Source organism: Aspergillus welwitschiae (assembly GCF_003344945.1).
Source record: "Aspergillus welwitschiae strain CBS 139.54b unplaced genomic scaffold BDQ94scaffold_36, whole genome shotgun sequence".
Taxonomy (NCBI): Eukaryota; Fungi; Ascomycota; class Eurotiomycetes; order Eurotiales; family Aspergillaceae; genus Aspergillus; species Aspergillus welwitschiae.
Window position 1 is genome coordinate 1 of NW_020798730.1, and position 22134 is coordinate 22134.

General features: G+C 50.8%; 7 protein-coding genes across 7 annotated transcripts; 2 read left to right on the forward strand and 5 right to left on the reverse strand.

The window, feature by feature from the left end:
- Positions 1–1204: 1204 nt before the first annotated feature.
- On the reverse strand, positions 1205–3389 carry BDQ94DRAFT_82770 (uncharacterized protein). Its single transcript, XM_026776636.1, has one exon. The coding sequence runs from the start codon at positions 3187–3189 to the stop codon at positions 1354–1356; it is 1836 nt and encodes a 611-aa protein (XP_026622468.1). The 5' UTR covers positions 3190–3389; the 3' UTR covers positions 1205–1353.
- Positions 3390–7980: 4591 nt separating this feature from the next.
- Positions 7981–8901, reverse strand: BDQ94DRAFT_150258 (mitochondrial 37S ribosomal protein bS16m). The gene is made up of 2 exons (XM_026767548.1): positions 8758–8901; positions 7981–8641 (listed from the first exon to the last, which is right to left on the reverse strand). Exons 1-2 carry the CDS (start codon positions 8832–8834, stop codon positions 8383–8385), a joined length of 336 nt encoding a protein of 111 aa, XP_026622469.1. The 5' UTR covers positions 8835–8901; the 3' UTR covers positions 7981–8382.
- A 147-nt stretch (positions 8902–9048) lies between these two features.
- Positions 9049–10453, forward strand: BDQ94DRAFT_82803 (NADHX epimerase). The gene is made up of 5 exons (XM_026776639.1): positions 9049–9247; positions 9318–9426; positions 9483–9548; positions 9616–9710; positions 9875–10453. The coding sequence occupies exons 1-5, from the start codon at positions 9164–9166 to the stop codon at positions 10304–10306; spliced, it is 786 nt and encodes a 261-aa protein (XP_026622470.1). The 5' UTR covers positions 9049–9163; the 3' UTR covers positions 10307–10453.
- Positions 10454–10587: 134 nt separating this feature from the next.
- On the reverse strand, positions 10588–13335 carry BDQ94DRAFT_82813 (WD repeat PLAP family protein). Its single transcript, XM_026776640.1, has 3 exons — positions 13062–13335; positions 12519–12972; positions 10588–12450 (listed from the first exon to the last, which is right to left on the reverse strand). Exons 1-3 carry the CDS (start codon positions 13107–13109, stop codon positions 10601–10603), a joined length of 2352 nt encoding a protein of 783 aa, XP_026622471.1. The 5' UTR covers positions 13110–13335; the 3' UTR covers positions 10588–10600.
- A 567-nt stretch (positions 13336–13902) lies between these two features.
- Positions 13903–15868, forward strand: BDQ94DRAFT_150266 (WD40 repeat domain-containing protein). The gene is made up of 6 exons (XM_026767549.1): positions 13903–14347; positions 14404–14517; positions 14568–14607; positions 14670–14765; positions 14845–15470; positions 15543–15868. The coding sequence occupies exons 1-6, from the start codon at positions 14338–14340 to the stop codon at positions 15677–15679; spliced, it is 1023 nt and encodes a 340-aa protein (XP_026622472.1). The 5' UTR covers positions 13903–14337; the 3' UTR covers positions 15680–15868.
- Positions 15869–15903: 35 nt separating this feature from the next.
- On the reverse strand, positions 15904–17848 carry BDQ94DRAFT_150271 (putative RNA binding protein; the record flags this gene model as incomplete). The annotated part of the gene is made up of 7 exons (XM_026767550.1): positions 17684–17848; positions 17526–17588; positions 17212–17243; positions 17091–17128; positions 16952–17012; positions 16829–16904; positions 15904–16766 (listed from the first exon to the last, which is right to left on the reverse strand). Coding segments are annotated over exons 1-7 (998 nt in total), but the record flags the coding sequence as incomplete, so codon positions are not given.
- A 187-nt stretch (positions 17849–18035) lies between these two features.
- On the reverse strand, positions 18036–21049 carry BDQ94DRAFT_150273 (alpha-actinin, sarcomeric (f-actin cross linking protein)). The gene is made up of 4 exons (XM_026767551.1): positions 20649–21049; positions 20389–20455; positions 18685–20292; positions 18036–18621 (listed from the first exon to the last, which is right to left on the reverse strand). The coding sequence occupies exons 1-4, from the start codon at positions 20702–20704 to the stop codon at positions 18418–18420; spliced, it is 1935 nt and encodes a 644-aa protein (XP_026622474.1). The 5' UTR covers positions 20705–21049; the 3' UTR covers positions 18036–18417.
- Between the last annotated feature and the right edge of the window lie 1085 nt (positions 21050–22134).

Here is a 22134-nt window from a genome sequence, read left to right on the forward strand (position 1 = left end):
GGGGGGGGGGGGGGGGGGGAAGCTTTGGATGGTCCCGCCAGCAATTCTTACTATTTGGGCTTCAGCTTCATTGCCCCAGGGGCTCGAACTACGAACTTTCTCCCTTCCAATTTAAGAGACTCATACGCTCTCAAGTAGCTGACCGGTGCAATTCAATTGTTGAAGCTGGTACATGTAGAGCAATTTCCCGCGAAGCTAGGAGAAGGGAAGCAAATTCAACACGCCTCTTTTCCAGGGTAAATTCCCGCCCATCATCAACAGTTCCCCCCGGCGAAGGGAACAAAAAGAAGAATAAAGACTAGCAAAGTTGACGGGAAAAAAAAGAAAGAAAGAAAGAAAGAAAAGAAAAGAAAAGAAAGATGAATAGGGTAGTAATAGCCTCCATGACTCCCATGTAACCCAAGCAATGGCGGAAGAGCAACGACGCTGCAAAACACGATGCGAATAAGGGACGGAACAATGCGCTACAATCCCAGGCGGCCAGCAGCAGCCAACACATACCTCGGGATACTCCCTTGCCCAATGATCAGAGTAAGACAGATAGAAGACGTCCCAGAAATGTATCTCAAGTGTATAGGTACCCAGGTAAACGCCCCGCACAATGATTAGCTGTTGTCCAGATGAATGCTGCAAACAATGTATCACAACACGGGAGGGTGGTCGGTAGATCCAGCACAAAGAACTTCCCTCCGGGATTCCCGTGATTTCTGGCGTTCAGGCCTCGGCCAACACATCCTTCTCCCATCCTGCGTGATTGAGGGGGTCAAACGAAGGGCTGAAAGATTTAGTCAAGCAAAATGATCGGCAATTTCCCACAGATAGACGATAGCACGCACAGAGATTTGGAGAAGAGCAGGCAGACAATCGAACCCTCCCCTCGCGTAGGAAGGAAAGGCAGAGAAAGCAACTATTAGGAAAACATCTGAAAAAAGATAACGCAGCAACACGGCACAGGGTATGAAGGTAGTGCAAACATGACGACAGGGCAAGTGAAACAGGCGAAGTTGGCAATGAAAATCCTCACGGGCTCCTGGACGTATTGAAGAGAAACCCATACGCGCACAAATGCAATGTCTCCCACCCAAGAAAAGATAACAACAACAAACACGACATGTATAGTAACAGCGCCCCTGATCCCATGCTATCGGAGTGCACAGCAAACGAACGGAATCCAATCATAGAAAGCAAAGCTGAAAAAGCGAGAGCCCCGTGGTCCTTACTCCCAGGAGGAAGGCGAGCCTCCAAATGCTGATCTAGCTTATGAAATAGAAACAATAACAACCCCCAATGCGCCAGGTAGCCCAGTGATCATCAAGCATGTCGGACATTATCTCCACAGAAACGTGCATTTTCCTACCGACCCATCATATAATCCGGGTAGTAGGAATTGTAGCCACCCACATTGGGTCCTGAAGCTCCGCCGGTGAGCTGAGGTGGCGGGGACACCATTGCGTTCATCGGATTTGTCCGGATTCCAAGTCCCGAATTGGCATTGAAAGTACCGTTGCTGGGCAATGGCGCATTTGGACTCCCGGAGGGATGCATGGCACCGTTGTTTCTGATTGCCACGGGTGGAACCAAGCCCGGGGGCGCAGACAGGCCCGGTGGCGGTCCACTGACCGTCGAAAACATGTGATTGTGCATTCCACCAAGACTACTGCCCCCAGGTACACCACCTTGAGAGGCCATGGCATTAGACGCGCTCATGGAGCCGGGCTGTCCTGATCGGACCCCGAGAGGGTTCTTCGAAAAGCTTAGGCGGATACCGGTCTTAATACTGTTGGACAACTTCACGCCATACAGCTCGTTTAGCGCTTTTCCAGCGGTGCCCACATCGTCAAATTCCACGAAGCACATCGGCCCATTCTGTTTGTTTCGGAAGCACAACCGCTTGTATCCACGCTGCTTCGAGAACAGAGCCTTCAGCTCCTCCTCTGAGGTATCTGGGGGTAAGTTCCCCACGTATAATGTATTGCATGGAGGGTTCATGTCGTTCGGGTTGGCTGCAGGGAGACTATGGCGAGGTACATGCGGATTACCATAAGGGAACACATGGCCCGTCCCGATGTTATTGTTCATCGGTTGGGGGAACGTCGATGGAGGGTTTGGAACGCCAATGTGCGTGTTTCCTCCTTGGTTATAATTAGGTAGTGGAGGGGAATTGAGATTGCCAGACAAAGACATGTTGGCAAACTGATTACCCAGAATCTGAGGGTTCGTGGAGCGTCGAGGGACAGAAACAGAAGACGAATGCCCGTTTTCGGCATAGCCCACAGGATCCTTGAGCAACTCTCCAGTATCTTCATCAATATCCTGATCAATCATCGATTTGCCACTGACCCGCGGGAGCTCGGGAACGCCGTTGCCGATCGGGGACTGGGGGGAGAAGAGACTGTGAAGCCGGGAGCCAGGTTCAGATGGGGGTAGGGTATCACCAGCGGTAGCAGGTCCCGTGGTCGCGCTCAACTTCTCCAAGGTCTGGAAGGTTCCGTTGAAGCGTGACGACTGTCGCGGTAAGCCTCCATTAACATGTCCCAGTAAGCCCCGAGTCGCGGTGTGGTCGATTGTGTTTCGCCTGGGCACCAAGGAAGAACCAACGGAGCCGTAAAACATTTCCACAATCATGGTGGCGTCGTTCTTCGAATTTGGTTTGCCGTCGAGAAGTGCTCGTGCTTCTTCCGCGGCAGCCAGGGTGCTGAAACGCGCGACCGCACACAAGTATCCGTTATCCTCCGGAGCGTCAGAAGGCACAAAGTCGGCATCCACAAAATCTTTGGCGAAGAGTAGCATGCTGCGCAGAGCATCGCGACTGGTGTTGCGCGGGAGTTTGCGCATGAGGATCGCGCCTCCACCTGTTCCATTTGTCGGTCGGATAAAGCCATTCAGGCCCTGCGCCGACCGATCCGAGTCGCCCAGACGCATAGCAGACGAGGAAACGTTGTCAAAAGCGGGAGAGGGGCCGATCGGGGAGAAAGGGTAGGTAAACGAAGGACCTAACGAAGTTGGTGCCTGCGATGCGGGCGTATTGTACACGTCGGTCGACATCGCATTCTGAGCCGTCGAGGGCGCTTGAGAGGCCGAAAGCGGCTGGTGGGTAGGCGACGCGCCCGAAGAGACCGAGGGCGTGCGCTGAGTAGTGCTGTAGGAGCCTGGACTCGTACGGGTGGACTGATTCGAACTGCCACTCATGCCTCGCGGACCGAAATTCTAAAAGCGTCTGACTCGATCGATTAACCCCACGAACGGACGGGAGCACGGGCGCCTCCAAGAAGGTAAGGGAGTGCGGGAGGCAACCGGATGACAGATGGGACAGAGGCTGGAGGGTCTCAGCCAGAGGAGTGTCAGGAACAAGTGGAAGATGTAAAATGGTATATCAACCAAGTTATAGGATCAAAATGCCGACGCAATCTCGTTGGGAGGAAGCAAAAGTGCGATGGATTAACACGCGCAATTGAGACCGCGGTATGCGTGTTTAAGGAGGTAAGGATGCGACGGACCGAGTGTCCGAGGGAAAGACAAGAAGTAGGCCACACACGATGGGAATGGAAATGAAGAAGGAAAAAAAAAAAAATTGAGAAATGAATTGATAATCAAATGCAAAAAGGAATGATTATGCGATTCAGCAATAAGATGTAAATGGTACAGAGGAAGTTGGGGAGGTAGAAGTAGAATAGGGGAGGATGGAAGACGCGAACGGGAACGGAAAGGGAAGATGGGCGAGGGATGGGGGAAGGATTGGGAGGAGATTGGGGGGGAAGGATGAGGGAAAAGGGAAGAGGGAGAGGAGAAGAAAGAGAGGAAGGACGGCGACGACCAAGACCGTTCGGGGGAAGGATAAAGTTAGATTGGGTTGAGTTTGGGGGGGAGGGAGGGAGGAGGAGGGGGGGGGGAAGAGGGAGAGAGAGATTGGTAGCAAGTCAAGTAATAGTGGGTTAGTGAGTGGTGGGAAGGGAATGAGTGGGTGGTGGGAAGATGAGGGAGGGGGAGGCGCGTTAAGTAAGTGCCGTAGGCAGTTGTGGTAGGATGCGTGGTGATAGTGGTTTAGTTCGTGGTGTAGTGCATGCAGGTGTGGGAAGTAGTTGTAGTAGGAGTAGGAGTAGTAGTAGTAAGTAGTTTAGTAGGGACTCGATGTAATCAATCAAATCATGTACCCAAGAGCCTGCCACTCGGATGGGATCGACGTATTTCTGGGAGTAGTATTTAATGAGAGAAGGAATAGATCGATCGATAGACAGATAGTTAGGTGGATAGATGGATGGATGGAATGGAATGGATAGATGATGACGATGATGATGACGAGAGGGAAGAGGGAGGGAAATGGAAAGGGAATGAGAAAAAGAAGAGGAAGAGGAAGAGAAGAGGAAGTGGAAAGGCTGCCGTACAATCGGCGTTAGGAACCGTAGGAACTGAAACTGGAAATGGTGAGAGAGGATCCGGCGAAATGGGTAGTGGTAGTATCTATGGAGTACTGTAGACAGTACGTTGTTGGTAGTAAGAGTAGTAGTTGTAGTACGTAGGAGAAGTGGTAGTACTCTTAGAAATAAGACGTGGAATAAAATAGATATGAAATAGAAAATGAAATAGAATAAATCAAAAAATAAAATAAAATAAAATAAAAATGATGAAAATAATAATACTACTATACTAATAATGAGGGAGGAAAGATGAATGAACGTCAAGTTCCGGAACGGTCCTTTACTTAGAGAAGTGGACTGGCCGGTTCTTTTGGAATTTTAGGGGGGGGAAAGAAAGAAGAGGGAAAGCTGAAGGGGCGAAAAGGAAACTACCGTCACTGAGGACGGCCGACCGACCGACCTTCTTCTGTCTCGTCTGGTCTGGTCCACGGATCGAGACTGGCTCCGTTCCATGAAGCGATGGCCAGTCGGGAGTCCCTTGAGCCTGTCGACTAATCCCCGAACTAGAACGGGTCTAAAAGGAAAAAAGTTGACTAAGATGCGCCGTCCAACGAGCGCTTGCAGCTGAAGCGCGACCCGGCAGTTTAAGATGACACGACGCGCTATCAATGGAGTGCCAGCCGATCCCGTGCTGATGCTTGCTTTGGCGTGCTTTGGATCTGTCCGGTGGCCGTGGGTGCCTGGAAAGTCTTCATCCATGCATCGATCAACCACTTCGGTTTAGACCAAGTCGAATGGTCTGCTTGGTCGAACAACAGATTCACCTGCTTCTAGGTATCATTTTAGGAGACATCTTCGCATCCAGACCATCTGAATTTTCCCCATCTCTCCAAAGAGGACCCCCCGATTGCGGCAATCTTCACGCAAACAACCGAAACAAAGGAGGGTACAAGCATCCGGATGCGACAGCACAGGTGCGTGCCCCCAACGGCCCAAGGCGCGTGGCAGATATGGAGGCAGGAGCCCTCTCTCAAAGGCAGATTCACATTCACCACAACATCCAATCTGGATAAGTTCAATTGCCGAGGCCATAATTATGATACATTGGTTTGATTTTGGCCTGGTAACGAACATCATGGGGTGGATATTTAGTCTCGATACCTTCGTAGTAACGCTTATCACTTGTATATTACGACGGAACAAAAGGGATGCGGAATAGTGATAAAGATGAACAGCAACATCAACGTTAAGGACCTACAGTAATCATGAAGATCCAGATCCAGCCAGAATCTACCTAACTACGCATCTACCCGATTGTACCAGTCAGCTCAAACGGCAGGGAATCAATTACCATCCCCCTCAGTCGCTGGTGGGGTTTTCGGAAAGTCCTCTCATACAGTAGGCCATCATTTCATGCCGGCACTTTCTGGGGCTATACTGCAGCCTTCCCTCCCTCTGCCAGTTCTACCTAGAATACCACCCTGAGTCGTGTCCTCCTCTTGACTCATGCCCCCGATATAGATGACGAAGACCTTTCCCGTGTGATAAAGGCAAAATTATTTCAACCGTGTTTATAGGAACCCTATTTACCCCATCCACCTGATCACGGGGGGGGGGGGGGGGGTTATCGCTCTGTACGACACAAAAGCCACCCCGCGGAGCATACCCATGGATGTCGAAGAGCCATCCTGCCTTACAGCCCGAAGCCTTCCTAGCTTGCTGCACATAATCAAACAGAATCGAGTGATCCACTCCGAAGCCTACAAGTACCGTTCGAGTTAAGCCCAGACTCGTACGTAGGTAGAGGCTACAGATCTAGTATACTAAAGCACTATATTTTTCTTCTCCCAACGCACTTGTTTTTGGATATGTGACGATAGCATTCACTAAAACCCGCGAATGCTTTCCCTTAAGGGCTCATTGAGTGACTGCCTCGGCACCATGGACCATGGACGGAATGTATAGGCGATGCTCTCAGCTGACCGTACGAAGGGGAAAATATAATAAAGGACTCTTCATCACTGTGACAAGATTCATGACAGACTCATTGGCAGAAATGGTTACTATCTTCTCTTCTGCTGAAATCAAGGCTAGTTCTTGTTGTCTGCACAAACGTAGCGATTAGCGCGCATAGCTAGCTTGTTATTTATCCTGGGTGTTAGATAGTCAGACCGAACCAGAATGTCCTTCCTTGGTGTTTTCTGGCTTCAAACAAGCTAGTCAACCAATCACAGTATCGCTCAATCGGGCAAGACGCTTACGTAGCTGGGACGGATGTGCGAGACCTCGCCGTACATGAGCTAACATGAGCACACATGAGCGTCGATAGGTACCATTATGTACCTCAGTAGGGATGAGTGGGAGAGGCGGGCCCTGGTGGTGTGGCTGCCACAGATCCATGGGAAAGACAAACTCTGACGCTGATCTTCCCACCTGAAATTCCCTACGACAGCCAATCATCACGGGCAGTCAGACGTCTGGACTCGGGACTGGTGCGTTCTGTGCCTTGCCCGCAGAACGGGATTGGTCCATGACTGATCCTCATTGCGCGGGCAATGATTGGGATTTGGGACAATGAGAGAGGGGAACGGGAATCCTTTCAGGTGTCCAGTGGATGCTGGTGGTAAACGGTATCTACCCAGTAGTTCGAAAGACCCAAGGCGTGGTCATTTCCCCCCCCTCTTATTTACCTCTCCCTAGTAGTGTTTGCGGAGTACCATGTCTCCGTGCGCCAGGTTGCCGCTCAACCTGGGAAGGATGACGGCTGAAGGAGTGGCACCGATGACTCGGGATTTACAGGCATCATAGCAGCAGCATAGGACTAGATGCCAGTAACGCGCTATTTCATCTAGATGCTTATATGCAGGTTAGGTAATGTATACGCCAGGCTCGCGAGAGGGAATAAATCAAGAAGAAAAAGAAAAATTTTCTGCTTCCAAGTTCGACTCGTCGTTTTGATACGTGGATGTAGTTAGACTGATAAGACGCGATAGATAGAAAGTACACACCTCATGAGTTTCATCTACTTTCATTCCGTCTGATATCCTGAATCTCCCATCGCATTCTTATTCACCGAAACTGAAGACGTGCATCAAGGATCAAACGCCCTTTTATTGTCGCAGATGTGGTTGGCTCGGATTGGGCGATCTGGGTGTGCTTCATGACAGTGCTGATCTAACGGGTAGCCAAGTGGTGATGCCTGCATGGTCACCTGCCAGCCTAGAGCGCAAGGGAGCTGACATGCACAAAGTACGGAGTCCCTCGGGACTTTCTGCTCCCCCCTGTCCTTATTAACTAAGCAACATAAGAATGGGTCAATCATAATGAGCCCGACGTTGTTCAGCAAAAAAGGAACACATCGACGGCGTCTGTTTGGGGTATCTCTTCAGATCTACCACACCGCATCTGGAACTTTCAACACGAACATAGTTTAGAACTAATGCCCTCTTTCTCTGCTTCTGTGCCCGCCTGTGTATGAAAACCCTGCCTGATCCCGGAGGTGGCTTTAGCATTATTTTAGCAGGCTCAAGGAAGGTATGCCTGCTCATGCAGCGCGGAAATCTCATCCCTGCCAGTCATAGTCGCCATACCTAACATGAGGCATCTGGCTGCATTTTGAACGACTTATACAGGGAGAGAGGGAGACAGAGGCCTGATAAAATGCATATTGTATATCACACAAGCACAGAGGCAGCACGTAATCGACTCACATAATGTACATAAAGCTCGACCCATAAATCAATTCCAGGAGAATAGTTCTCAGTAAACGCCATGAGAAATGCCAGTAGCATGATATTGAAAAAGAAAAACAGATACTTTTCCACTCCGGAAAAGCCATCGCCAACGTTCCCCCAAATGACAGTGTTCACCTCACCCTATCCGAGCAATGGAAGCTCGAAGGTGAGTGCACCGTGCAATTATACAGATGTCGAATTCAACAGATATCCACGCCTCAGTTTTGCACATTTTTGCTTTCTTTCACAATCCCGGCCTGTAGTAAATACCGATTATTAGTCAATCACTGTCGTTACCCAGGTCCATAACCCTTCCTACTGGCGGACATGCTTGTGTGCAGTGGCAGGCAACGTACGAGGCTTAGTAACTTCCAAACACTATCACTGGGCTGTGCACCAACACCAATCCAGTACTTGGCTCGAGATCGATCGAGCGAAATCTCCTTGTATGCTTTGGCGGTGCGGGCCTCCTGCTCGGACAAGTTCGTAGGGCGCTGCGGGATAGGGTTAAAAGTACCGATGACTTCAAGAGGTTTTGAGTCGCGGGCCGACCTATAGGATATATCTCCATTAGCATTAGATCTCATATTCCCCTTAGAAAACCTCCAAATGAGTCGCTCGCGGGACGCGATATACTGATTCCCGGTATCCATAAAAAATTTACCTACCGTGCCTGGGCTACAACAATGTTGTAGAACGGCTGGTGCCGGTTTCCAAAGCGGGAGAGGCGAATGCGAACAACCATCTTGACCGGTGATCTCTGCAATTGGGAAGGAAAATGAAAGGAGCGACTGCACAGCAGAAGGGCAACTTGATCAAGCTCAAGCAGGCCAGAGTCTCCGACTCCGCGGCAGTTTCCAGCCTGTTCGGGAGATCTGTCGGGCCGAGACTGCGGAATCCGGACTAGCGTCGGTCAGTGGGGAGGGCCCGATAACAATGATGCAATGGCCTTTACACCACCTTAAAGAATTGTCTCCTCCTGGCGACGTTTTCTACACTTATTTATTGCATTGAGGATAACGGAGTGGAGCTGCATACTCTTCACACTCAGCCTTGCACTTAGAGCTCCATTGTATGTTCCGTGCTGCGCTCCCCAGGCGGAACCCTATCCCCGCATTATTTCGATACTATAGTAGATCCGCCAAGATGTCGTTGAAGGTGTGTAACATCTTTACTATTTCCACTGAGGAAGAAGAGCAGCACAGACTCACAAGGAATGAACAAATAGGCCATCTCCTCAAAGGATGCCGCATCTCTCGATAAAGACCTCATGGAAATAGGTGGGTGGTCCTTGGACCAGTTAATGGAACTAGCGGGCCTCTCTGTCTCTCAAGCCGGTGAGAATGCGATCCCTTCCAGCAACAATGTAGAACCAGGCACTCTGACATCTCAGTCTACCGTGTTCATCCGCCAAGCTCGGGTAAGGATGTTTTGGTTATCTGTGGCCCAGGAAACAACGGTAGGCCTCATACGACCCTTCACCTCCCTCGGGCACAGAACAAACAACGGTTTTAACCTCCTCCCAGGCGGCGATGGTCTGGTAGCCGCACGCCATCTAGCCCACTATGGCTATAAGCCCTCGGTTTACTACCCAAAGCAGGGCAAGAACGAGCTCTATCAGGTAAGTTCTCAGTAATCGCCCCACAGGTCATTGACATGACCCGAAGCATGAAGCTGGAGCTCCCCACTCTGTATATATATATCTATATACACGCATCCCATCCCATCACTATACACATCACCCTCGAATCATAAGCCCCAGCCTAACCCCATTCAACAATACAGCGCCTCAAAACCCAACTCGAGAACCTCTCTGTTCCTTTCATCTCCGACCTCCCCGTTGCCATCAAATCCGCCGACTTCCTCGTCGACGCTATCTTCGGCTTCTCCTTCGGCGGACCCCTCCGCGAACCCTTCCCGACCATCATCTCCCAAATCGAAACAGCCAGTATCCCCGTTCTGAGCGTCGATGCGCCCAGTTCCTGGGACATTGAGAGCGGGCCACCTAAAGAAGGCCCAGGATCGAAGTTCATGCCGGAGGCGCTTATTAGTCTGACTGCGCCGAAGCCGTGCGTGAAGTATTACAAGGGACGGCATTTTCTAGGTGGACGATTCTTGACGAAGAGTATTGCGGATAAGTATAAATTGGATTTGCCGGAGTATCCGGGTATTGAGCAGATTGTCGAGGTGGGGGTGAATGCTGAGGGGAGGCTTTGAATGGAGTGGGTAAATGATGGAATAAAGTGGCCTAATCAGCAAGGCTTGGGTACATAGAGAATGAAGGTTAAAGTGATTATTTACGTTGCCGTTACATTGAATGTATAGCGCTATACGATACCTAGTGTTAGCACTGATTTGGAATATGTCCAATGTTGAATTCATGCAGTGTAGTGTGTATCGCTATCGTGAACTAGAGAGTATACGTGCTATAGACAGCAGTGGTGAAGCAGAACACAGACGCTCCTTGAGGTATGAGTTGACTTAAGACCCGGGCCTCAACATTTTATACCTTCATGATAACGACTCCTTGATCTCGCCTATGATACCCTTGATTCTTGGTTCTTTACCAAGACCAGAGCTTGAAACCTTCTTCAAAACATCATCAACATCGTACACTTCCTTGGCCGCAGTCCTGACTTCTTCCCCTAGTCCCTTGATCAAGGTCCCTAGAGCCACAAGGCCGCGGTAGACTGCTTCAGAGTCCTTTTCACCGGTAATCAATGTCGTTAGCTCGCCGAGAAGCACCAGAGCCTGTTCCGATGACTCAGGCATCGATTCTCTGCCCGCAGAGGTCAGGTAAACGGCAAAGTTGATGTAGAGTGTTGCAATGGCAATGGTGAGATTTCGGTTCGGCGTCGTCCCACTGTTGGTTAAAGCGGACTTGACGCCGCTCAGAATCTGCTCAAACTTGCTAGTGGCCAGGTCACGTCCCGCATCCGTTTCGAAAAGGTTGGCGAGCATGCGTATTGACAGCATCGCATTATTGACATTGAACGGTGAATCGAACACCCCGCTAGACTTAATCCCTGAGATGAGATCCTTGCCATCGTAATCTGCAGTGGCAGTCACGGGAGTAGCAGCGGCGGACAAGCGGAGAAGATCAAGACCTGGTAGTCTGCTTGCGACGGGCCAGACGGTTGCGACCTTGTATAGTAAAACAACACCAGCCTCCACTGCCGGAGACTGCTCAACATTCGAAGACTCCAACTGACCACACAAGGTTGCCACCGTCTCCAACTCTGAAGGGCTGAGCGACAGGTCTTTCGATCCGGAGGATATGACGTGTTGGTTCAGCTCTTGCAACTTCTTAGCGATCAGTTTAAGATTAGCAGATTTTATGGAAAGATATGTTTTTTGCGGAAGGACCTTCGGTCGGGCCTCAGGAGCAGGGGGCGACTGCGCATCTTCAGGACGATAACGCCTCTCTTGACCCCAGGGATCGGCCCCCGCGGGCGTCGGCCCCTGAGACGTCTGACCAAAAGTCGCACCTTGCGTATTTTGAACGATGAACTGAGCAACTTGATCAAGGTAATTCATCGACAGTTCGTTGTCCTGGATAAACTTGGTCGCAGCCTCGTAGGGGTTTTGAGAGACGTTGTATGGCAATTTGAGGGGGGGTTTGCCGTCTTCCACGTCGACATCAAAGACATAGTCGTAGTCTTGACCCAGATACTCCGTTTTCCTTCCACTGCTGGCAGCGGAATCAACTACCGTGCCAACCGCAACCCATTCCCGTGAGGCCGCTGACCAAGTGTGAGCAGTAACGCTACCATCGGCCTCACGGATCATCTGCACCTGCCCGTCCTTGGTCCCGGATTTCTGCCTGAGAAACTCCGTACCCGGAAGCTTATCTTTGTTGATCTTCCCAATCTGCTGCTCTGGGATTGCCGACTCCTTCACAGTCTTCTCGAACTGTTGTACTACTTCTGGGCTTGCCACGCGCTCCTGGCTCCTGCTAAACACGCGTGTGATTCGGTCACTGGCTCCTGTAACAATGTCGCCGGTCTCCTCGCATACTGCGACGCTCCAGACAGAGATCGCAGGGTGCGTGATCGTCTGTACGCACTGCGTACCATCCCAGACTCTCACCGTCCGATCTTCTCCGGAACTGACCAACTCACCCGAAGGCAAAGCGGCCAGAGAATAAATGAAGCTCTCGTGGCCATGCATCTCCCCGACGAGTTGGCCTTGTATAGTAAAAAGACGAATCACTCCATCGTTGCTCGCCGAAGCAAAGTGCGCCCCAGTGGGGTTCGAAGCGGGAACCTTGCAAAGAGCTCTCACAACGTCCTGGGAATTTTCGATTGTTCTCAGCAGAGTGCCAGAGGTGTTAAAAATGCGTATTATTTTGTCCGCGCAGCCTGGGGAGTTATTAGCATATCCATAGGACGACCCATCTGTCTCATATACAGGGGTAAGGCGCGCCTACCTGTGATGACCGTATCCTTGTCATAGGCAAGCACCGTCCAAACACTCCCTTGATGACCCTCCAGCACGACATCGGTTTCCCATTTACCCACTTTCCATAGTCTAGCTGTTGAGTCCCAGCTTCCGCTGACTACCCATCCGCCATCATGTGACACATCCAGCGCACAGACATTATGTGTATGGCCCAAGAGCATAGCATCCGCGTTATCATCGGCAGCTTTGCCTGGTTGTCTGGCTTCAATGATAGTATCTTGACCACCGGAAAGGACAAGTCCATCGGGAAACTGGGGGGTAGGTGGGTAGTATGCCAAAGCGTTGATGAAGGCCTGGCCGTGAGAGGTGATGGTGTAGTCATATGCCGGAGGTGGGGTAGAGACTAGTTTCCAGAGTCGGACTGTTGCATCTCGCGACGCCGAAAATATAGCATTGGGATTCGGAAAGGCCACGGCGCGAACCTGAGAGTGAGAGAAAGAGGCGTCAGTGGGCGACAATGGAGGGGTTGAAGGTGAAAGGTGGCCAGCGTCAACAGCCGGGATGTTCTTACATCATCGCCGTGGCCCTCCAAAGAAGCGGAGATCTTGAACTCAGGCATACATAGACCAGTGGAGAGAAGTAGGGAAATATAGATCCCAGTAGGGAAGGTTAAGGATGAAGAGGGGGAACTGGCAAGAGCCAAAAGGATGAGATGGAGGCACCAAAGATGGCCGGGAGGGTTTCAAGGCACCTTTGGGAAGAGAGAGAGGGGGGGAGTTCCTGCTTAGTAGTACCAACTAGTTCACCTGGAGTACCTGAGGAGCTGCTTAGAGACTAAAGGGAGGGCCATGGGACCATCCGGGGCAATCACGTGGGCGGTGGCTCGCCAGTGTATTCGCCGGGAAGAAGTTGCTAGAATCCGAGTCTTGATAAGCCAGGTTACTAAGTAGTTACTTGGCTAATTTAACTACTATCGGAGTGGGAAAGAAACTATTCACTGGCTTGATTGGGTACTTGACTAGTGGCGATTTTGCATTCATTACTAGGTTTAGTTTGCATTGGGTTCCATGAGGAAAACATGCTGAGTTCCATACCACGTTCTTCTACGAAGATACGCTGAAAGGGCCACTCACTCAGGGACCTCATCGCATGTTAGTAATACAAGATCCATAAGGTCCCTTTGAGTGCAAGATATGTTATGCTATTGTTCAGGAATTCAACACTCTTCTACATGTGGTTGAAGTATCCCAAATCATAGTCCATGAATGCACTCAGGTTGCCTTTTTGGGATCGATTAGGAACATTTACCCCTCACGTGCCATATGACACTAGGCCCCGATAGGCTTAGAGCGGCTAACGGCCCGGCGACGATTCGCGTGAATATCAAAAAGAAAGTCCCAAACTTCCCCCCAACCGGCTTCATCTCCATCGTTCTCGTTGTTTCGGGCTTGAGTCCCCCTTCACCGTGTCTGTAGAAGCGCCGGTGGCCCATTCATCTGTTCGAGGGTTTCGCCTTATACTGGGAGACCCGAATCCTCCACCTAATTCCTTGTCCTGCCTTTCCTTTCTTCCACCTCCAATCATTCTAGAACGACCCCGCTACCTCGGGCTGATTGATGACTTGACGAGACTGACGAATTTCCTTGTGTACTTCTACGCTCTGTTCATCTCTCGTGTCTCCTACTTCACTGCTGCTTTACGCTTCATCCGCGACAGTTCAGAGACGGTTTCTTTCAGTCTCAACTGAACACCTTTATCGTCACTTCACATTACGGCCGCTACTATCGAATGCGACATTCTTCTTCTTGCAATTGACTCTGTACATTACCTCAACTGAAGTCTATACAATGGCGTCAGGTGCGATGGATGCAGTGGCTCATTTTTCGAAGCAAACGACTGTTGACACATTCCAGACATTCCCAAAGTTGTGCCGTTGACCTGCCACGGACACTCACGTCCCGTGCCGCATATCAACTTCTCATCCACTGTCGAGGATGATCAGTACTACCTAATCTCTGCCTGCAAAGGTGAATATCCTCAGAGCTACGGTTATAATTTCCGTGCTGACATCCACCAGACAACAATCCCATGTTGCGCGATGGTATAACAGGTGACTGGTGCGCGTTCCCCGCATTGCATACTCCGCACACCGCACATGCTTACCATAAATGCCATTCAGGATTGGAACCTTCCTCGGCCACAAGGGCGCAGTATGGCAAGCCCGTCTCTCGACAGATGCGAATTTGGCAGCAACCGCAGCTGCGGACTTCTCCGCGTGAGTACCTACCTACCCACCTTCAACGCACATCGCCGTCGCATCTCACTGACCTGCGATTTCTCTCCCCATACAACAGCAAAATCTGGGACACTCACACTGGCGAATGCAAACACACCCTCCAGCACTCGCACATCTGTCGTGCAGTAGCGTTTCCCATCCAGCCTTCCCCCCAGGTCGTCGCAACAGGTGGTTTCGAGAAGAAGCTCCGCATTTTCGACCTCACTCGCAGTGGGGGCAGTAACAGCTCCTCACCGACAAGTGCCACCCCCAACAACGACGCCAGTCCTTCCGCGGTAACAAGCTACGAGATTGGCCCCGGGGTTCACGGCGGCACCATCAAATCGATCGTCTGGAATCAGGACTACAACATCCTTACGACCGCCGCGGAAGACCGCAAAATCAGATGGTGGGATCTTCGCTCGCGCCACCCAGTCGTCGAATACGCCGTAGAAGGTACCATCGGGAGTTGCGAACTTAATTCCCTCGCCGTCAGACCTAACGACGCCGGAATTCTTACCGTCGCGGCCGGCAGATCCGTTTATCTATTCGACGGACTAAGCCCCGGTCGTCTCCTGAAGAAGATCGATTTCCGCTATGAGGTCGCCAGTGCAGCGGTCAACAATGAAACAAGCAGGTTGGTCACAGGTAGTGCCGAGGATACCTGGGCGAGAGTTTATGACGTCCGCACAGAGGAAGAGCTGGGTACGTTTCATCCCTTTCAATACCACATTATCCATTGCTGTTCACTTCGATGTGGCTAACAATCCATCGCAGAGGTTCAAAAAGGCCATCACGGCCCGATCTGGTCTGTCAGTTTCTCGCCTGACGGCAAACTGTACGGTACAGGAAGCGAGGATGGAACGATCAAGTTGTGGAAGGCTTGCAGGGAGCCGTATGGCCTCTGGCGGTGATGGAACGAAGAGCGGGAGGCCATCTACTCACATATTGATATGTACAAAAACGACAAATAACACGAAAGCGATCCTTCCATCTGCCGAGCTGCGGTGGCACGGATCTGCTTATACACTACGCAGTTGCGGCTGCACACTTCTAACCTTGAGACAGATATTCGCAATATAGACACCCATGGCCATGTTGTAGACCCGTAGCAGTATACAGGCGATCCGCCATAGTTATGGTCATCGGTACGCCTTTAAATCGTTTGGCTTTATTATTCCAGACGTCTTTGTATTCCAACCCGTATTGATACTAGTTACATGTAATGAAAAGAAGGCAAAGCCATCAGAAAGCCCTCGCAAGTGGGCGTGAATGTCAGACTAGAGGATTCCAATCGAAATGAGTCTCTCACTCAATCATGTCGATATCATCATCACCAGCAGCGGCCGCGGACGCCGGTGCAATCTGCTGAGGCTCGTCAGGGACAACTTCTTTATCAGCTGCGCCGGCACCAGCGTTGCCAGAGCCACCCCAGTAATCGTCCATTTCTTGATCGAGCTCTTCCTGTGTCTTTCTGGGCCGTCCGTTAACCATGCGACGGCTGTCGCTCTTGTTCTCACCTCCGCCGCCTTGGCGGCGCCCGTTCGTAGCGCCGCGGTTGCGAGTCGGCGACCGCTGACCAGGAATGTATCTGTCAATGTGCTCGGGAGCCGGTTTGGAGACGTCACTGCGCCGGTACCCGCCGCCGCCACCACCGCGACGACCACGACGACGGCGTGCACCTCCATCAGGACTGCCGCTCCTACTACCGGGGCTGAGACTCCGTGCGTCGCGGTCACGGGGTCTCTCGACGCGGTCAAATAGACTTCCCTTCGAGCGTTCCACGTTGTCAAATGGGTTGCGGTCGCGTCTTCCGGCACCGGTAGAGATCAGTGTTAAACGAATAGGCTGGCCTTTGGCGTTTGCGCCGTCGAATTCTCTAATCGCGGTTCGCGCATCGCCGATATGAGTGTAGGTCACAAAGGCGACTCCCTCGGAACGTCCTGCCCGGTCGTAAACGAGAGAAACGTTACTGATTGGTCCGATGCGAGTGAACAGGTCCTTTTACATTGCATATGTTAGAGCTCAGTAGAAAAAAACGCGGAGACTGGAATGAGGCCTACCTCGAGATCGGTTTCTGTAATGTCGTAATGGATGTTCTCAACACGAAGTTTAGCTCCGCTAGATGCAGTGCTGTGCCTGTACATGTCAGCTTCGTTCACCGAAGCGCCACTGGATAAACATACTGTTCGGGAGAGGGGGAGTAGCGGTCGCCACGCGGACGTCGGGGGGCACGAGAAGGGCGTGCTGAGTAAGGTGTTAAGAATGACCGATCACGGATGATTTCCCATGGCTATTCGCCATATTGAGAGTCGTATAACGCACCATCTCTGTCGTCTTCGTACTTGTCATGAACCCAGTCACTGTATGTCGACAAACGCATCAGCGATCCCATCATTCGGGCTGTAGGACTGGACAGAAAGCAATAGGGGGGAAAGGTAATTACAGATCCAAATCAGGACGTTCTTCTCTGTGAGGCTGTTGTAGTCGAGTAGAGAGAGAAGGTCAGCTCGAAGTCACACTAGGTATCACGTAAACAGCTCCATCTTTCTGCGGCTCTTCGCGGCGGTCTGCCTGTGCAAGAGACGATGCTACGAGGCCAGCGAAATTTGCTTATCACGATGCGCGAGCAATGCTCGAAAGGAGACAAGGAGGGAGGACCTGCGGGAAGCAATGCACTGGTTAGCATCGACACGCGCAAAACAGACGCAAGAAACAGCAGCAGCTCACGATGAAATGATGACAGGGATGAGGAAATACCTTTCTTACGCCATCACGGCGACGACCTTGAGGGGGGCGACGGCCGCGGTTCTGATTCTGCTTCTGATACACGAAGTCAAGTCAGCGCACATGCAGGGTGTGGTGTCTAGCAGACCAGCTGAGACTTGTCATCCCGGAGGCGTTAGCAGGGACCTTACAGGACGCTCCGCGATAATCTCGTCCAAACTGCGGTCCATCTCGAACAGTTGGGGAGGGTCTTTTGTCGGAATTGAAAACTGAGAATAACAATCGAGTAGTATCAAAATTCGCACTGTGGACAGGTGCGTAGTGGGAATTGATGGATGGACAGTAGAAAGCTGAATGAAGGTCGGAGATGAGCTTGGAATAGATCCATGCCGGACCGTGCCTCCTCAGACCGCCCGGCCAGGAAGTTACATCACGTGACCGAGTTCCTAGCATACAGGAAATGGCCATCTGCTTGCCTCCAGATACTACCTGAATGTGTGTGGCCTAATTGTTCGGGAATTCGATGGTTGTTGTTAACATGAGACCGTAATATCTTTATTAGAACAGTTGCCATTACATTGAAATGAGTGCTTTGTTGGGAATGTGCGTATATGTAACCTACTTCTTCCCCGGAAGCTGGGCGTGCCCGCTCAGAACCGTTGAGCCCAATGGCAGGAAGAGAGGCGCAGACAAGGAGAAACTCATGGATGTAATGCAAAAAGGAAGAGAAACGACGCCTCGGCTCATAGTCCTGTATGCATAGTCGAAAGCTCACCGAAGACACAACCCTCCCTTTTTGCTCCAGAAAACACCATAAGCAACCTCCAGCAAGACTCTTCAGAAGGGTGACAAGCAAATCAAAAGAGGAAAAGGACAAAACTAGGAAGAAAACAAAACTCCGGTAGTGCAATGCAAAAGTAGCCCATCAACTCCCACCATTCAAAGAGTCATTGTTGTTGCTGTTGTTATGCTCTATCATCTTCTCCATAAAGCTGATGTAGTCATACTTGGGAAGGTCCCTGTCCTCTTGAAGGTCCGGTCCGTTGTGTGGTGGCATAGTCTGGACTAGATGTTCGATTACCTCGTCGGGGATGAGAGAATGTCGAAGGTCGAGCTCCGTGACATAAGGCTAACACCAAAGTCAGATATTGAATGAAATTACAGTCGTTTCCAATTTTGATGGGGTACATACCTTGCCATCCGCAACCTCGCGGAAACTCTGATAGACTTGCTCGGCCGTATTCTGATCCTCAGTAACGCTGACCATGAAACGGATGAACTGCTCAAAGCTGACACCGGCATTCTGCGCAAGCCGAGCTGGTCCACATGTGTCCACGTAAACGTCATGCATCTCCTCTTCATCATATACAAGGCCAAGACTTGCGAGGGCTGCCGAAAATTCAAGCTCATGAAGGGTATTGGAAGCGTCGCGATCGAAATGTCTGAAGACAGACTCAAACTCCTCCAGCTGGATTGGTGTCAGGTTTGTCATGTTCCGAGCCACGAGTTGATTGTCCAGGAAAGCCAGCTTTTTGGAGATGCTAGACTTGACCAAGCTCAGCTCGTAAGAGAGTTCATCTAAGGTATAAGTGGTGTAGTCATTTTCCTCAATATTCGCCTCCGCACATTGCTCGTCCAGAGCCGCAATGGTATCTAAGAAGGCATCGAGGGGAGGAAGGTTGTCATTGAGTCTCTTGACATGTGCTAATTGGTCTTCTACATCACCATCGAGACCAGATATTGCCAAAGACAGGGTCTTCAACGTTAGCGCAAAATCATTGGCCTTGTCCGCAAAGGATCGGCGGAGGGCATTCTTGATGTCCCGAATGGTCTCGTTAATGAGCTGGCTACGTTCGTGCTCATCACGAGTCAAGCCCTCCCACTCCTCATCGCAAACCTCAAGACTTAGTTCCTTGGGCGGTTGGTAAGGGCGCAATCGGTATGTGCTGAGTTTCGTCTTGATGTTACCGAGCAGGGCTGCGAGATCTGACTTCTCTGCAACCCACTGGCGCTTCTGGTTTCTTTTATACAAGGAGAACTGGTGGGCTTGCTCTTTGGCATCCTTGTATGTACCTTCAAAGGAGGAGTTCTTCCATGCTTCACGTTGCACTCTGATAACGCGCAATAGTTCCCTCATTCTCCGCTCGTAGGAATTCTGCATCTCCCATGCACCATGCATATTGTTGATGAATTTCTCCACCCGACGTCCGGCGTTCTCGACGCGCTCCAACTGCGAGAATGCATGGAACCAATAAGCGATGTATGTCATCAGTGACTTCTCGTCAGGCCTTGCTTGATCGCAGACATCATCGACATCGAGCAAGTCAGGAATGCCTATTTCGTTAGCTGCGATGTCGAAGGCAAGTTTCATGTTACCCCGGTGGTCCTTCTTGTCCAGAGCATCGAAGTCGATCAAGTCCGGACGATGAATATCCAGAAGGGCACAGAAGGCCAGACCATCATTCCAGCTGGTGGAGAAATCCCGGACTTCTACTCCTTCGTAACAAGCAGTCTTTCGTTGACACCACAGAAGGAGGCCCGCCTTCGCGGTCATTCCCTCCGCGTTGATGTCGCTGATCGTGAATCGCAGAATGAGTGTCCATATCAAACCCAAAATGATCTTCCGATTTCCATCCACAACATCCTCCGCTCCAATGTTTGTCATCGGGATCCGCCTTCCCTTGATGAAATCGAGACTCTTGTTGACATTTTCGAATTTCTGCACCCGCAACTTTGGCTTCGAGGCATATCGACCAAGTGACTCTCCACCAAGGATTTCGAGTAGATGGATAAGGATGACCTGAAGTTCCGATAAGAATGATTAGCAACCGGAGCTTCCCTCAGTTCGCCGCAGAGGTTGGCGCCCGAATAAGGACGAAAGCAGGGATGTACTTACACCGTCGGAAAGGTCGACCACCAGGTCATCGATGAAGATCTTCCGCACCTTCAGCTTGTCATTGAGCCTGCAGACAATCCAGGGTCAGCTTGCTCAATTTCGGGAGAGTGCATTTAGAGAGAGAGAGAGAGAGAGAGAGAAAGAGAAAAGGCAACAGTTAGAAAAAAAAATAATTCGGGGTTTGTGAGAGCAAGAGGGGTAACCCGGGAGAGGCCTCTTCTCCAGCATGCGACAAGGTAGAATGAGGAAGTTGAACCAACCATTTGGTGAAGGTCTTCTGTTGCACATTAATCCACTGCTTTTCAACTGTCAACATGATGGATGGCGAGGGTGGTTGAAAACATCCAGGGCGGGCGGGGAGAAATTGGGCGATTGAAGCACGGACTGAGGGAGCGTTTGCTGTCTATCTGGAGGCTGGTATCCAGTGTGTTAATGGATGGAGCCGACGGAGACAGACTTGAATAGAAATGGCAGGATCTTCAAGACGGAGGTGACTAGAACGAGTGGGAAGGGGGGGACTGCGATTCGCCGATTTCAAAGAGATCGAATCGCCTAGATAGATAGTCGGCGGTTGGGCGCAGAGTTGAAAGAGAGATACTAAGCAGAATGAATAATCATTGACTAGTAAACTAGCAAATTAATTAGTTAGTTAGTTTGCTCGTTGGAGCCTGGAGCGTGAGGGCGACGACTAGTAGTAGCCTCGCCTTAGTCGCCGTACAGTTAAGCACTTAAAAAGAGGCCCCAGTCATTGATTAAGGGGCTCTCACTCACTCCCTCTTGTCTCTCCCGCGCGGTGGAAAAGGGCCTGTCAACAAACTTCCACCCCCACAGCAACCGCCGCTGGTCCTGCCCGGTCGGCTGCTGCCGGTAAGTTCAGATCCCATCCCCCGTTCGTTCGTTCGTTCGTTCGTTCATTCAGTCAGTCAGTCAGTCATTCATTCATTCATTCATCATCCATTCTCCATTCTTCAGCCACGCAGGCTTCTCTCCTCGGGGAATTTCTAAAAGTAAAATTGGCCCAATCTCTCGCATTTCTTGCCCTACAATCATTATCTAGCGTCGATTTATTTCCGTCCAAATCCCGTAAAGAATTCTTTCATATCGATTGTTGACCCGGTTTCTGTTTATAGTACAGTCTTAATAGTACTAGTGGTAGTCCAGGGGCAGGAAGGCGCTTGATGACCACTCAGAGTCGAGAGAATCACCGTAGTACTCGCGTTTTGCGCATGGCGCCCATCCACTATTATTGCTCTGCAGGCTTTTGTCTCTTCGAGTCCCTGCAATCGATCTGGGAATGACTGGTGGTTTCAAGGGTTCCGAAGAGGGATTGCCCAACCAAGGGGGAATATGCAGGTGAGACGGGCGTCAGTTGGTCTGACTCGTAGACTTTCTTGCGATATGAATAGCATGGCTCCTGGAGGAAGATCCATGTTCAATTTTCCGAAGCGACGCTGATCAAATTCTTGAGTGACCCACCAACCTGGCCTCAATCAACCAATGTCGATGGAACTGCAAGAGGAAGGAGGGGTTACTACTAGGACTTAGTAGTTTCTCAGGTTGTCGCCCAACCTGAAGGCGTGATCATTGCGGGCTATGGATGGATGTCTAGTTCGTCTGCCGGAGGCAAATCCACGATTCGGTGCACATGTTTTGCCGGCTGTATTGTTGCACGAAGACAACCCCAGTGAAACGGGTCTCGAAATGCCGGGATAAACATGGAGGGCACACGCGAGAAAGTACCGTGGT

Coding starts and splice junctions, on each gene's coding strand:
- BDQ94DRAFT_150266 (XM_026767549.1), top strand. Junction 14,608..14,669: donor GATGGTATAACAGGTGACTG/GTGCGCGTTCCC, acceptor AATGCCATTCAG/GATTGGAACCTTCCTCGGCC. Junction 14,766..14,844: donor GCAGCTGCGGACTTCTCCGC/GTGAGTACCTAC, acceptor CCCATACAACAG/CAAAATCTGGGACACTCACA.
- BDQ94DRAFT_82803 (XM_026776639.1), top strand. CDS start 9,164: ATGTTCCGTGCTGCGCTCCCCAGGCGGAACCCTATCCCCGCATTATTT. Junction 9,248..9,317: donor CCGCCAAGATGTCGTTGAAG/GTGTGTAACATC, acceptor ATGAACAAATAG/GCCATCTCCTCAAAGGATGC. Junction 9,711..9,874: donor GCAAGAACGAGCTCTATCAG/GTAAGTTCTCAG, acceptor TCAACAATACAG/CGCCTCAAAACCCAACTCGA.
- BDQ94DRAFT_150258 (XM_026767548.1), bottom strand. CDS start 8,834: ATGGTTGTTCGCATTCGCCTCTCCCGCTTTGGAAACCGGCACCAGCCG. Junction 8,642..8,757: donor ATTGTTGTAGCCCAGGCACG/GTAGGTAAATTT, acceptor TATATCCTATAG/GTCGGCCCGCGACTCAAAAC.
- BDQ94DRAFT_82770 (XM_026776636.1), bottom strand. CDS start 3,189: ATGAGTGGCAGTTCGAATCAGTCCACCCGTACGAGTCCAGGCTCCTAC.
- BDQ94DRAFT_82813 (XM_026776640.1), bottom strand. CDS start 13,109: ATGCCTGAGTTCAAGATCTCCGCTTCTTTGGAGGGCCACGGCGATGAT. Junction 12,973..13,061: donor TGGAGGGCCACGGCGATGAT/GTAAGAACATCC, acceptor TCTCACTCTCAG/GTTCGCGCCGTGGCCTTTCC. Junction 12,451..12,518: donor CAAGGATACGGTCATCACAG/GTAGGCGCGCCT, acceptor ATAACTCCCCAG/GCTGCGCGGACAAAATAATA.
- BDQ94DRAFT_150273 (XM_026767551.1), bottom strand. CDS start 20,704: ATGTTGACAGTTGAAAAGCAGTGGATTAATGTGCAACAGAAGACCTTC. Junction 20,456..20,648: donor CAGAAGACCTTCACCAAATG/GTTGGTTCAACT, acceptor GATTGTCTGCAG/GCTCAATGACAAGCTGAAGG. Junction 18,622..18,684: donor GCGAGGTTGCGGATGGCAAG/GTATGTACCCCA, acceptor CTTTGGTGTTAG/CCTTATGTCACGGAGCTCGA.